This window comes from Monodelphis domestica, chromosome 4, assembly GCF_027887165.1.
Source record: "Monodelphis domestica isolate mMonDom1 chromosome 4, mMonDom1.pri, whole genome shotgun sequence".
NCBI classification, from domain to species: Eukaryota; Metazoa; Chordata; class Mammalia; order Didelphimorphia; family Didelphidae; genus Monodelphis; species Monodelphis domestica.
The window spans coordinates 111451389-111465993 of record NC_077230.1 but is presented as its reverse complement, the minus strand read 5'-3'; the positions used below and the strand labels follow the sequence as shown (position 1 = coordinate 111465993).

General features: G+C 42.8%; 1 protein-coding gene across 24 annotated transcripts in view; it reads right to left on the bottom strand.

Annotated features, from left to right (window-relative positions):
- BIN1 (bridging integrator 1) overlaps positions 1-14605 on the bottom strand; it is a 140423-nt gene that overhangs the window by 30700 nt on the left and 95118 nt on the right. For 16 of the 24 annotated variants that reach the window (XM_001366517.4, XM_007494002.3, XM_056793712.1 and 13 more), the window contains exons 5-7: positions 13771-13866; positions 9940-10047; positions 8529-8621 (exon numbers count right to left, since the gene is read on the bottom strand). In XM_001366517.4, the coding sequence (XP_001366554.1) occupies positions 8529-8621; positions 9940-10047; positions 13771-13866 (297 nt within the window). The remainder of the gene's footprint in view (positions 1-8528; positions 8622-9939; positions 10048-13770; positions 13867-14605) is intronic. The other 8 variants (XM_007494004.3, XM_007494009.3, XM_007494014.3 and 5 more) reach the window with 1 other exon arrangement.

Sequence of the window (14605 nt, the reverse complement as noted above, 5' to 3'; positions counted from 1 at the left end):
TTGGAAAGGACCTCAAGAGAGTCACCAAAGGAAGTCCCACCCCAATGGCCACAATGGATCCTGTGGCTACCCCCATGTAACTTCCCACCTCCCTGAGGCTTCTTTCATTCCAACTCAGAGATAAGACTTAGAATGTAAATCCACCTGGAAGAAGAACCCAATAGCAAATTCCCATAGAGATATAAATGATAAATATTGAATCTAGAGGCTTTTAGGAGGCACCATATATAAGAAACACATAGGACAGGAAAACTGGAATTGAGAATCCTACCTCAGATACAGACTAGCCATGTGATCCTTGTCTATACAATTCAACTCTCTCACTCTCAATTTCCTATCTGTAAATTTGGGATACTAATAATACCCACTTCATAGAGTTGTTGTGAGGATCAAATGAGATAAAACACCCTGAAAACCTTAGAGCACCATACAAATGCTAGCTATTATGATTATTATTTCCCAGATCTAGTTTTTTGGGAGGAGAGAAACTAGGATAACCTGTAAGGTATTCACTATATCTTAGATTGATTTGGATTTCTGTCCCCCTTGAAGAGCTTGGTTTTTGATTGGTGTGGAAGGGTATTCACAGAGGAATCGATTTTTGCCATTTCTAAGCCGCCATCTTGACTCCACCCCCCTATATCTTGGATTGAGTCCAGCAACATAAATTCCCGTGACCCTGAATCCTTGACAAGGATACAGATACATCAAAGGAAAGAAACCTGAAGAATTCACACCTGAATCTATCCCTTAACCCTTTTGGCAAAGTGATCAAATGAATGAAGGATCATGAGAGTCTTCCTATGGCCTTTTACTCTCTTCCTCCTCCCCTCATCAAAACTTCCTTAAATGAAAGCATCCAAACTCAAACATAAACCTTCTCATGTATGTTTATTATATTCATACACATGGGAAAAATCCAAAAATTGCTGGCCTTGGAGTGAAGAAGTCCTGAGAACAGATCCTAAGCCTAACATCCTGGAAGCCCTAGGTACAGGTCCCACTTCTAACCCTAACCCTAACTTAGATGGATGAACATCTGAAGACAACTGACTTCTTTGAACCTAGTACAACTCTCTAAGTTACAGATTGAGATCTGAATTAGAGAAGGGGGCTTAAAAGGTGACAGAATCACTCATCCTTAATGTCCTGATCTATTCCCATGTATATGTTTATGCTGATTTCAAATTGTGCATTAAATTATAAATTCTGAGAGCAAAGGCCAGGGTGCTCTTCAATATTTGCATTCAACTGCTTTTAAGACTGCTAAGTACCTGAATGCATGGAAGTAATCAGGTGGCTCAGTGATCTGGAGTGCTGGACCTGGAGTTAGGAAGAACTAAATTCAAATCAAGGCTCAGATACTTACCAGCTGTGTAACCCTGGGTAAGTCATTTAACCTCAGTCTACTTCACTTTTCTCAACTGTAAAATGGGTATAATTATAGCACCTACCTCCCTAGAGCAATTGTGAAGATAAAACAAGATAATTGCAAATCTTAAAGTAATACACAAATACTATATTCACATCCCAGCTCTGATACTATGTGACCTGGAGAAAGCCACTTGACCTTTCTAAGACTCAGTTTCTTCATCTGTAAAATGAGATGATTAGACTAAATAATCTCGAAGATCCCTTCCAGTCCCAAATCCTATAATTCTGCGATCCAAATTCCAATCACTGTTAGCTCTCCCAGGGGTATTAGCAATTTCAGCCTTATCTGAGTGTGGAATGAAAGGCTCTGTTCCCAGTCATGCTCTTTCTTCCATCCAGGTATACAAGTAAATGGGGAAGAAATGTTACGGTTCCTGCTAGCACTGGCCACACCAGGACTCTAGAATGCCCCACTTCCACTCCCAGTACCCACCCCATCCTGGGCCATGAATATTGTCAACCAAGAAAGCTGAGGCTTCAGAAATGACAGAAAGAATGCAATGAAGGCACAGGGAAATTATCCATTATCTTGGGAAGAGATCCACATAGAATCATGGTTAAGTCTATGGAAGGACCAGGAAGGGCCATCAAGAGATCATCTGATACAGTCCCCTGACTTCAGCCATGAACCACAATCACCCCGAGAGGCTACTGAGGCTTAGAAAGGTTAAGACTCTTTCTTGCCCAAGGTCACACAGCGAATAAGTGGCAGGGACAGGGGAGGGAGTGGTGCTGGAATTTCAATCTCTTGCTTCAAGGTCCAGGGTTCTTTCTATCATATTACTCTGCCCTTTTTTTTAAAATTTGTTACATTAAAGTTCCTAGATAAAGTTCCCTCCTTCCTTTTGCCAATCCCCCACACTAGAGAGAGCATCATTTGACAAGAAATAGATAAATATATATACATATGTATATATATTTAGGTATAAAACTGTGTCTTGCTTTCCTATTTATCAGTTCTTTCTCTGGAGGTGGACATATACAGATTGTTTTTCAAATAATATTTCCATTGCTGTATAGAATGTTCTCTTGGTTCTGCTCATTTTGTTCTTCATAATTTCATATAGGTCTTTCCACGCTTTTGTTTTTATTTTTAAAACTCTAGTCTTAGTAACAACTCTAAGACAGAAAGGCAAGGGCTAAGTAAATGGAGTTAAGTGACTTGCTCAGGGTCACACAGCTAGGAAGTTTCTGAGGCCACATTTGAACCCAAGTCCTCCTGACACTAAACCTAGTGTTCAATCCACTATGCTATCTAGCTGTCCCATTTCTATGGTTTTATTTCCTAATTAGCCTACCTCTTAATACTAGATTCTAAAATTTTGTCATGCTCCCACATTCAAATAGAGAGACTCCAGAGAAGGAATATAACCATGGCCTGCTTTCAAGCTACTACTTTCAAGATAGGCAGTCCAAGGGGACAGCTGGTAGCTCAGTAGATTGAAAGCCAGGCCTGGAGACAGGAGGTTGTGAGTTCAAATCTGGCCTCAGACAGACACTTCCTAGCTGTGTGATCCTGGGTGAGTCACTTGACCCCGTTTACCTTAGCTCTCACCATTCTTTTGCCTTGGAACAAATACACAATATTGATTCTAAGATAGAAAGTCCAGGTTAAAAAAAAAAAAAAGATAGGCTGCCCAAAATTCAAGAGTCCATTTCCATGCTGAGGGACAGCAAACAATACATCAGTCAGAAGAATTGAAGTGCAAGTTCCATTACTGTGTGACCATGGGCAAGTCACATAAGGTTTCTGAGCCTCAATTTCCACATCTATAAAATGGATAACACACTGTAATTATCTACCTTCAAAGGTTTATTGTGAGGAAAGCTTTTTGTAAGACATCAAGTGCCATAAAAGTGGACTTTTTTTTTTTAATCCTCCTACCCCTTAAAAAAACAATCATTCTCTTTCTTCGGAAAAGGGTAGTACTCTGGGTAGGGCCGGAGAGCCAAACCTTTGTGTAAAGACTGAGCTCCAGAGTTCATCCCCTTGGCTCCATGCTTGGGATTTCCAGCCTAATCTTTGGTCTAGGGTCCCTCCTGCTTACCTCCCTCTTGGGAAGCCTCCATTCTCCTTTCCTGACTCTTCTGTTTGGCCAGCCCTTTCCTATCGCTCCAGTCTTACTACTCTGTGGTCCAATGATACTGGCCTCCTGACTGTTCCCGCAGGATGCTGACTCCAGCGATGTTCACTGACTCTTCAGAACTAGTTTACTGTTTTTTGTTTTGTTTTGTTCCTGTTTGTTTTTTTGCCTTGCTCGTCTCCCCCGTTCTTAGCACAATGCCCTGGACATAAAACAGGTGCTTATTACGTGAATACTTATTGACTCCGAGTCAGTCAAATTTGATATCAGTTAAACATTTGAAACTGATGCAAGCAGCTGCAGAGGCTTCAGTCCTGGAGGAAAGGTGCAAAGGTGACATCTATTCCATACCGGTGATGAGGGCAGAGCTGATGGTACTTGGTTGTTAACAGATCCTAGACAGTGAGATAGGATGAGGGACGGTGGACAGGACAGCTAATCGCCAACTCAGAATCATTAAATCCCAGAGCTGCAAGTGCCAGTAAAACCACGTGCTCCCACCACTCCTCCATCCATCCGAAAGCCTGGCTTCGGTACCCCAAACAAGGGATCATCCCGTGTCTTCCCCAGTTACTCCGCTGGACATTCAAAGAGCTGCAAGTGCCAGTAAAACCACGTGCTCCCACCACTCCTCCATCCATCCGAAAGCCTGGCTTCGGTACCCCAAACAAGGGATCATCCCGTGTCTTCCCCAGTTTCTCCGCTGGACATTCAAAGATGCCACTGTGAAGGCTGCCTGCCCACGCTCCTCCCCAAGCCACCCGAACTCCACTTCAGGGATATCAAGATCATCCTGTACCGACCCTACTGACTCACATAAAGGCTGTGGGCTCAATGCCATCGTTTCTCAAGTTCAGAAAGGGTTCATGAGAACTGAAAGGCATGTTTTTTTCAGTGACCTTGAAAAGCCTATCCGGATAAGGCAATCTCATTCTGGGAGAAAGGCTGCTCCGATAGGAAATACGGTCCTGTCACCAGGCAAGCCCTCCCCAGAACCCCTTTTTTCTTTTCCCCAATCACCAAGTACAGTAACCCAGACCTTCCTCCTGTAAACAAGCCAGGTGAGAGAATGAGTCACTCACTTCCTGGGGACAGAAGGGAAAAGGCTATGAGTTCATAGAGTAGGGGTGACTCAGGGATTGGGTTTCTCTGAGTCACCCCACACTAAGCTGCTGTGCCCCACCAAGAAGAAAATCCTGCCTTCCTTCATTCCTCCCTCTGGCACACACACACACTCACTCACTCAAGTGCTAGCTTGGAGGCAAATATGCCGCTAAACTCATGATTCTTGGGAACTCAGTACACACTGGCTCTTGCCCAAAGGGTCCACAGTGCATCTTTTAGGGTATCACTGCAGCCATCACCCAAGAAAAGGTCCATTAGCATCTCAAAAAACCTTCAAGACCAGGAAAGAGGCCCTCCTACCCACTCCTCACCCCTCCCACAATTCCTTTCTGCCTCACTAAATAAAGCCCATTTACTCTCCATGGTCCAACAATTATGTACCTGCCAGGGTCCTTGTGAGAAAAGTGCTCTGTAAAGCACTAAGTAGTATATAAATGCAGAAAGGCAGTGGGACTAGAGAACCTGGTCTTTGACCCTAGAGGATCTGGATTCCAGTTCTGCCTCTCAAACATCCTGGCTAGGTGACTCCAAGCAAATCACTTAACCTCTGAGTTGTAGAGGAAGTACCAAATGCACAACAGTAAAATCATAGATCCAGTGCCTAACCCTACAAATGAGCATTACTATTATTATCTTCTCTCCTCCATGAAGTCCTCTCCTTACCATGCCTCATTGATCTAGAGCACACCATTCATTTGGGCACCAGATCACAACAGAGTCAAGACTCCTCTTCCCGAGTTCAAACCTGACCTCAGCCACTGAGTTAGCTATGTGACTCTCAGCAAATCACTTCTCCCTGTTGGCCTCCATTTCCCCATCTGTAAAATGAGCTGGAGAAGGAAATGGCAAACCATTCCAATATCTTTGCCAAGAAAATTCCCACAAATGGGGTCATGAAGAAAAAGAGTCAGACTCAGCTGAAACAAATGAACATCAATAATCTTAGCATAGCCACTTTGTTCTCCCTCCCATAATGCCTAGCATAGGATCTTGCATTAAATAAATGAATGAATGGACCCTCGTGCCAACACCAAATAGTAACTTGGAACCAGAAGGTTTTGTTTCCCATAAGCTTTTGGGGAGTGCCTTTTGTGAAATGTTGCTCTAAATGGTATTTCCATAACTATGGAAGCCCTGCTCAAGTTCTAGCTGCCCCGAAGCCCTGTATTACAAAGGGAAGAGAGAACCTACAGCTGGGCTGTTGTAGGATAACAGGCAACTCCTTGTGATTCCTCTGAGTTCAGGCATGGAAAGTAGGAAGCTAGGAAGGAAGCTGCTTGTCACCTTTAAGGGAAAGGGATGCCACAGTTAGCAGGAGGTCAGAGTTTCTGCATCTGTACCCTGTATTCATTCCCCTTGGAAGCCATCTGGATGGTGAGGGATTCTGAGTTTGACAAGCTCAAGAGTTTCCTCATAGGAAGTTCGATTTCCTCTGGACCAACCCAGAGGTCTGGTTGTTTCATAAAATGAAAGACTTGCCTAATGTCTCTGGGTTTCTACTTTCTAATTTCAGGCAACCAGACACAGAGGGGTTAATCACAAAGGCTATCTAGACTCTAGACACAGACTGGGAATGGGAGTTGGGGGTGGGAAATCTGTTCTGTTTAAATAAAAACAGATCCAAATAGGACAGCCAATTTGGCAAAGAAGCATAACATCTGTAACATGACATAAGTAGGTGCATGTGTGTGTACATATGCAGTTTGGTTTTTTGGAGCTTTTATTGGGGTCACTTGCTCTCCTAGCTCTGGCCAAGACTTTAGGCCAGGGGTTAGGAGTAAGGCAAAACCAGCTAAAAGACCCCAACCCAACCATACTCATCTGATTTTTGAGAATAACAATAGAAGCAATGAAAAGAAGCCTCCACCCAAGGGATATAACTAAGACCTGCCTCTTGGTTAGCTCTACCCAAGAATCCCTTGCCACAGGTTATGCTGGGAAGGTCTGGCCACTAGCCAGATGCATTTCAGGAAAACTTTAAAAAAAATAAAATAAAAATCTGGCCCTGTGTCAACAGTGATTGCTTCTCCAGCTCCGAGGAATACACTAGGAGTTTCCTGAGTTGACTCAGGCAATGAGGCTGCCCCCCTCTCCACTTCCCCTCCCTCCTATCCCCAACTGACACACTGATGGAGTCATAGACAAAGAATGAGCTAGAATGGACCTTCTGAGCTGTTACTGCCCATGGTCACCTTGTCCATCCCCCTGCTTCCAGACCAGACCTTAATCCAGGCTCTAATCACCCTGGTCCCTTAGAGTTCTCTCACTAGTGACTCGGGATATCCACAACAATCAGTCCTGCTTCCTTGAGCCTTGGGTATAAAATAAGTCAAGCAATGAGCCCCGGTCAGTCCTCCTAATAGTACTCAAAACTGAGGAGGATTAAGAAATCAGGCTGTAGACTAAATGGAAAAACCAGACAGTGGGTCAAAAAAAGTTATCTTTTCCTTCACTTCCTTATTTCCTCCCTTCCTTTATTTTTTGACATGCCCAACCAACTCCACCTCCTGACTAAGTTCTCCCAGAATTTTTACAACAAAGGGTAGTAATAACATCAGATCTGTTATAAACACTAAAACCAGAATGTAATCATCTGGAAGAAAATTGCTAAACCAATGGTTGAGGCAATCTGTTCATAAGGCCTCTTTGCTTCAGGACTTTTTCGTTATGTTCAAGGGTAAATAACCGAGAGAAGGGGGGATGGATTGATGAAAGGGGGACAGGGATACTTTGGTCAGAGAAGCCCCACCACCACCAATATTCTGGGACTCAAAGGATCCTTGTGCTCTGGTCAGTTCTGAAAACCTTTTTGATCAGGCAGCTTACTATCTATATTTTTATGGCTTTTCCCAGATCTCTCCTTCTCTGGAAAGTCTTCCAACACTACTGCAGAGCAAACTGATCTCAATTTCTCTGAACTCAAATAGCACTTCCAGTCTAAGCATCCCACCCAACCACACAAGTGCACAGTCCTGCGCTGTTGTCTACTTGCTTGATGTTATTTGCATCAGCAAAAAAGGTTCACTGGAACAAGAACTTTATTTTCTCTGACTCTAGTCCCTTTCCCCACATTCCCCTCCACCCCACCCTGCCAAAGCACTCAGCTGGGGTCAACAAATGCCTATCTGAATCATTAGGTTCCAAAGGGAAGTCCACCTGTTGGAATCTCTGTGGAAACCCCAGACTGACTCTGGGAACCTTGAATCACAGACTTCACATTAGAAGGGACCCATTCGAAGGGGCAAAGGAGGATTTGGGGGGAAGGAGAAGGCAGAGCAGGAAACCACCCATAAAACCAGATTGCCAGGCTGAGTGAACATAGACAAGCAGCTCTAATGGCAAGCCAACTTCCTCCGTTTAGGACTGAGAACAGGAGAGCAGGGAGAGTTGGGCCCTGGGGAAAGCCCACCCTGGGAGTCAAGAAGCTTGGTTTCTAACTGCTTGATCACATTAGTCAATGGGGATATGACTGGGGACATAAACTCTAAACGATCACCCTGGTGCAATTATCAATAATATGGAAACAGGTCTTGATCAATGACATATGTAAAACCCAGTGGAACTGCTCACTGGCTATGGGAGGGGGGAAGAACATGAATCATGAAATCATGGAAAAATATTCTAAATTAATTAATTAAATTAAATTCTTCCGTTTAAAAAAATAAGTTTGGTTTTTGATGGACTGTGTGACATTGGGCAAGTCTCCTAACCTAGTTCTGGGAACGCCCTAGAAGCAGGGTGAACAGATGAAATTCCAGCCCCCAGGACCCTTGGCTATCTGTTCTAGGAGGGAGGGACAGAGAATGCAAGAGCTAGACATATAGGGCCTCAGAGGAAAGGACAGGCAGCCAGAAAGCAACTCAAGCAAGGTTAGGAAGCCATCACCTGATTTCGGAGCAGGTTAGTTTGAGCTACGAGATGAGCCTGCAGTTTCCCTTGGCACCACTGGGGGGCGGCTTTCTCAAGCAGCGAGACAGGCTGGGGGGTAGGGGTAAAGGAAGTGGGGGGATTTGGGGGTGTGGGACATGGAGGGAGCCAAGGTCATGGCAAAAAAAGGAGAGGAAGAAAAAACGAGAGGGACAGGGAGAGGGAGAGAGAAAAGAGACAGAAACGTGAGTTTTAGACACAGATTCAAACACAATTCCACCGGGCCACCCCAAACCCAGAGCAAAGAGGGAGCCGCTCAGTTAGCAGAGTCCTCCAGCATGCCCAGTTTAGTGGGTAAGGAAGACCCTGGTGGGACAAGGGGTTATGAAGAACTCCAGCTAGAGGAAGCCAAACACAAGAGCTGTTAATGGTGGAGGAGAACCTGGGGTCACCCCAGGAAGGGGGGGAAGGGGCTTGTTCTTAAATGAATCTTTGTCTCCATTCCCATCTTAGAGGAGAATGCTACCACGGCTGACTTCCACAGGTCTGGCTGGCCCAGAGGAAGGGGTCATTTCAGAGTTTCATAAAGGGCAGTGTCAAAGCGCCAAGACAGAAGTTCTCTCTGGACAGAGGGCAGAGCACCATGGACGGATGCCCATTAGGGGCGGAAGAGAGGGAGGGAGGACAGGGGTGGCATCTGGTTCAGTGAAATTGGAGCCCTGGGTCACTGTTCTTATTCAGGAAAGTCACTTCAGAGCAGGATCAAGGGGATGGTGAACCAGGAATTAAGCTGGGCATTATCCCAAAAATGGAATGGGAGAACTTGCTGCCATTGAGGAGGATAAGCAGCATTGGAGGAGAAGGGGGCAGACAAAATCCCCGGCCATTTAGGGCAGTGGAGATCCAGCACATTTTACTTTAACTAGCACAAGATTAAAATGGCCCCATTCCTCAGGGTCTGGAATTCTAGCCCCAGGACTGCTATTCAGAAGCTAGAAGACCTTAAGCAAACCATTTGACTTCTCAGGGACTCATTTTCCTCATCTTTAAAATGAGAATAGTAAAACCTGCCCTGTCTACTGAACAGGCTTGTTCTGAGAATGAAATGAGAGAATGGATGTGACAACATTTTGGAAAAGTTCAGAATGATTACAAGTGGATGAGGATTGAATATGGAAGGAAAGACTCTTTTTGATGGGGCCACATCAGCCCTTTCCCTCTTTTCACAAGCCCAGAAAACCTTGAAGCAGTTCAGCCAATTCTCTTCCACTTGTTAATACATTTCGCTTTTTGGGTTACTTCATTGGTTACAGAAAGAAGTGGAGGTCCTACACCCCCCACTCATCAATGTTGATACACCCACAAGGACTCCTACCTTGTCCCACCTCTCCACCTGTACACACACACACCCCACCCTCCTAGCCTTTACCTTGGCAATTTTGGCTTCATCCTTCTTTTTGGCGGTCTGGAGAGACTCATAATGGTGGCGGGCACTGTCATAGTCCACCAGCTTCCTCCCACGCTTAGCAATTCGAGACTGTGGAGGGAGCACAAAGTGGGAGAAAAGAAAAACTTAGCAGGGAATCATCAAAGAGCCTTGTAGCCTCCATGACACCAGCCCGTTCTAAAGGAGGTCACTCTGTGGAGAAGAAAATCTAAAGATCAATACCAAAAGCCCATCAACCTTCTTCCTTAAGCTTCATATTCTACAAGGTTGGCCAAGATGAAGCAGAGAAAAAGCCATCAAATCTCTCCCACCATGTTGCCCTACACATGGGGGAATGAATTCTAACCCCTGTGCCTTTCCTTGTGTTTCCTAAGCTTGTGGATTACTCTTCCTCTCTACCAACCTAAAACCTACCCATCTTTTAAAATACCACCTCCTATTCACAACCAGAATGAAGATCATTCAAAGCAACCAGATGATCGTCCACATCCCAGAAAATTGCTGACGTCTCTTAAAGATTAGACAATTATTGTGAAGGGCCCCAGAGGGATCCTCTGAAAGGATTTCAACCATTTCAGTGTTGAGCTCAGTCTCCTTGGAAAGAAGGGAAAAAAGGTTCCAGGTGGACAAGTGGTGGGGAAATTGAAAAGAACTTGCCACCATGCACACAATCTGTAGTCAGGTAGAAAACAAAATGAAAGGCATAACCCTGGAGTTTCCTTATAAGATGAGGTCGATGTATGCTTACTTCCCCATCAGTGTTGTTATTCAAGAAAACAGCTCACTGGTTGAAATCAGAAATTTCTTGGGTGAAAAACATACCGGAGGAGCACACTTAAGACCAGGTGTGGCTTGTGCCATTTCTCAAACCCAGAAAGGCAAGTTAATTTTTGAAGGAAATGATATTGAATTTGTATCAAAGTCAGTTGCCCTGATTCAATAGGCCACCATGATTATTGAGAAGAAAAAAAAAAGGATATAAGAAAAATTTTAGATAGCATCTGTGTTTCTGAGAAAGGGCAAAAAGCTGATGAAGTAAGTTGGAAAAGATACCAAAGGCAGTGTCCTGAAGAGTCAATACTTAATCAGATGTTAAAAATGCTTTTTGGAAGAAAAAAAAAGGACCCCACCTCCTGAATCCCTGTTTTTTTCACTCATTATACCCCATGTCTAGAATGCTCTCACTCCTAATTTCTCTGGCTTCCTTCAAAATTCAGCTCAAATCCCACCCTTTAGAGGAGATCTTTCCCAGTCTCTCAGGTTTCTCTCCCTCCATCTCTCCCAGTTTTTTCACTCTGAGATCATCTTTCACTTAAATGCATTTACCTTGAATATACATAGTTGTTTACATGTCATCTTCCCAATTAAAATGTGAGTCTCTAGAGGGCATGGATTATTTTTGACTTTCTTTGTACTCCCAGAGCTTAGCACAGTGCCTACCACATACCAAGCATTTAATAAATGCTTATTGACTGACTCAAACTCAACTCCCACCTTCTCTTGAAGACTCCTCTGATGACTAATTCACAGATTTTACTTCTTTCAAATAATTTCTATTTCAGACTACCTCTAACATCCAAATTAAATGTCAAAATAAATACTTTATTTAGAGCAAATATTACATATATACATAGACAAAGAGAAAAAGAATGATAATGGAATCAAGGTAGAAAATTAGACATATTTTTGGATATGGCCAGTTTGGGATTTTTTTTTTTTGCTTACATATCTGTTTTGAGGGGTTTGTTGTTATTTTCTAACAAGGAGGGGTTGAAAGGAGAGAAAACACCTTTTTTTAAACTTGAATTTTTAAATTTAATTTTTTTTTAAATGTACCAAGATTTGTAGTTTTATTTTGGGGTTTGGGTTATGTGTGAATGGATTCTTACCACGATGACCAGTATGGAAGTATATTTCCCATGACAATAAAAATAAAATTTTTTAAAAGTTGTACAAAACTAGTCAATGGTAGAAATGTGTAAAAACATAAGGTCTATGTATGCTAACATAATCACTTCCACCACACTGATTAGGCTGAGGCAGTCAATACTAGAATATGTGGGAAATGAATAAATACTACCCTTACTCCCAACAACCAGACAGAGTCCATTTCACTCTCCTAGCTAGATAATAGGCTTTTCTCTGAGAACAGCACCTCCCTTTCCTGCCTCAACTGCCACATCCCCAACCCCCAAACCTCAAAACACACACACACACACACACACACACACACACCAAAAACCCAAGAGAGGTAATAGAGTTCACATCTCTTTTTTTAAATCCTCAATAGTTTTCATTCTCTAAGTACCTTGGGACACTGATCCTCTACTATTCTCAGACTGAAAGACTCAGGCATAATCCATTCAAAAAAAGCATATGATTAAAAACCCACAGCAACTGGACCAAACAACTCCTGAAATTGCCCTTCCTTGAGGAAATTTTTCTGGTCTAATTGAAAGAATGTTGATGATGTCTCCTCTCTATGCAAATTCCTAACTTCCCCATGACCTCTTCAATCACTCAAAGCACTGATAACTTTAAAAACTTGTGATGGTTATGAAATTTGAAGTTACTATATTGGCTTAACTGTAAAAAATTCTGCCTCCTAGCTATTATAAATATGTCTGTATGTGAGACCATCTGAGAAGATGAGCTTGTTGAGGACAAAGAATACACCTGTGGATGGAGAAGAAAAAGAAGTTAGAAAGGAGGGGAAAGAAGGAAAACAGAGGAGAAGGGGGAAAAGGGGGTAACCAAAAGGGAAGGAGGGAAGACAAAGTAAAGAGAGGAAAGAAGGAAGGAATATGAGAAAGTGAGAAAAAGAGGAAGGAGAAGAAAAAGGCTAAAAGAGAAGGGAAGAAGAGAAAGCCTACAAAAGGAGAAGGAAGAGAAGGAAGACAGCCAAAAAATGAGGAGAAAAGGAAGAAAGTAAAAAGAGAAAGATGATAGATGAAAATGGGGAGAGGAGAGACAAACTAGGCTAAAGCACAAGTTTACAATTTGAAAAAAGTAAGGAGCAGAGAGAAGGGAAAGAGAAGAATAACAAAGAAGGAAGAAAAAGAAGGAAGAAAGGAGGAGAAAGAAGGAAAAGAGAGAAAAGAAAGGAGAAGGAAGAGAAGGAAGAAAGCCAAAAAAATGAGGAAAAAAGGAAGAAAGTAAAAAGAGAAATATGATAGATGAGAATGGGGGAGAGGAGAAACAGAATAGGTTAAAGCACAAATATACAACTTGATTAGAACATTTCCTGGTTCCCCTTTTCATTCCTTCAGAATGTGCCAATTTCTGGTTTAGGCTCCTTGTCCCCTCTCCCATTCAGACTCATATCTTACAATCTCAGAGCACTTCTACTGCAATGCTCTGATCCCTGACTCAACTCCTCTCCAAGGCCACAGTACTAATTAAGGAAGGAGAATCAACTTTCTCATTTGGACTATCCTTGTGGCTCCCCCACTTCCCCCTGACCCCCAACTCTTACTCTGAAAAAAAAAATACCATAAATCACATGCTCCTCCTCTTCTGTTTCAGCTAAGTTTATCAGAAACCTCCTATGGACATTGTTCACATTTTGGCAGAAATCAAACACGAGAAGAAGAAACAGAGAGCCCCACATAGCACCTGCCACCCTCATCCAAGGACTGGAGGAGGTAAAAACTGAGCCCTTCCAGGCTTCTTGCTCTTAAGATAGAGGAAAGGCAACATCTGGCAAGCCAATGAGATTACCTACAAAGCTATGTTTTCTTTCCCCTCTCCACAATTTCTCCATCCCTCATCCCCAGACAGAGCAGCCAACTTTGGATCATGTTGGCTTCTTACCTTGATGTCAGGAAACTGGCCTAGATAAGTGTCCATGGTCAGAAGCGCCTGGTCCACCAGTTTCTGATGGTAATCCATCCATAGCAGGTCATTGTTCTGTAACACAGGCACATATAAACACGTGGTCAGAGTATGCACAATGCCAACTCCCCAGTACCGTGGGAGCCACTCAGGGCATATAACTTTATTTTTAAATTTATTTTTATTAAGATTAGTTACAAATTATTTTAAAAATAAACACATATATGCAATTTATATTCTTACGAAACCCAGAGGGTCTGGGGGAAAGAAGGTAGAGAGAGGTCACTTATTTTAAGGAAGTAGAATATAAGATCCAAAAGAAGTGGGCTGCTATAAACTGGGGAAAGACTGAAAACAGACCCCAGAAAATGTACAACAATGGAAATGAAAGAATCACCAAAAGACATAAAAGTTAACCAAATTAAAAACAACAAGCATAGCTAGAAAGAGCTAAGAGAAGGCATCTCCATCCCACCCCTTTACAAAGGTAGAAGGTCCATGTGTGTGAAACACTGCATATATTTTCAGACTTTTTTGATACTGATATTGGCTGATTTTTTCTTTTTTCTCCTTGAAAATAATGTTTATTACACAGGAAGGCTCTCTTGGAATCAGGAGGGAGGGGGATATTGGGAAATTTTAGGGTGATATTAAAAAAAAAGTTGGCAATAAAAACTTACTTAAAATAACTTTTTTTTAAACCTTTACCTTCTGTCTTGGAATCAACACTGTGTATTGGTTCCAAGGCAGAAGAGTGGTAAGGGCTAGGCAATTGGCGTTAAGTGACTTGCCCAGGGTCACATAGTTAGAAGTA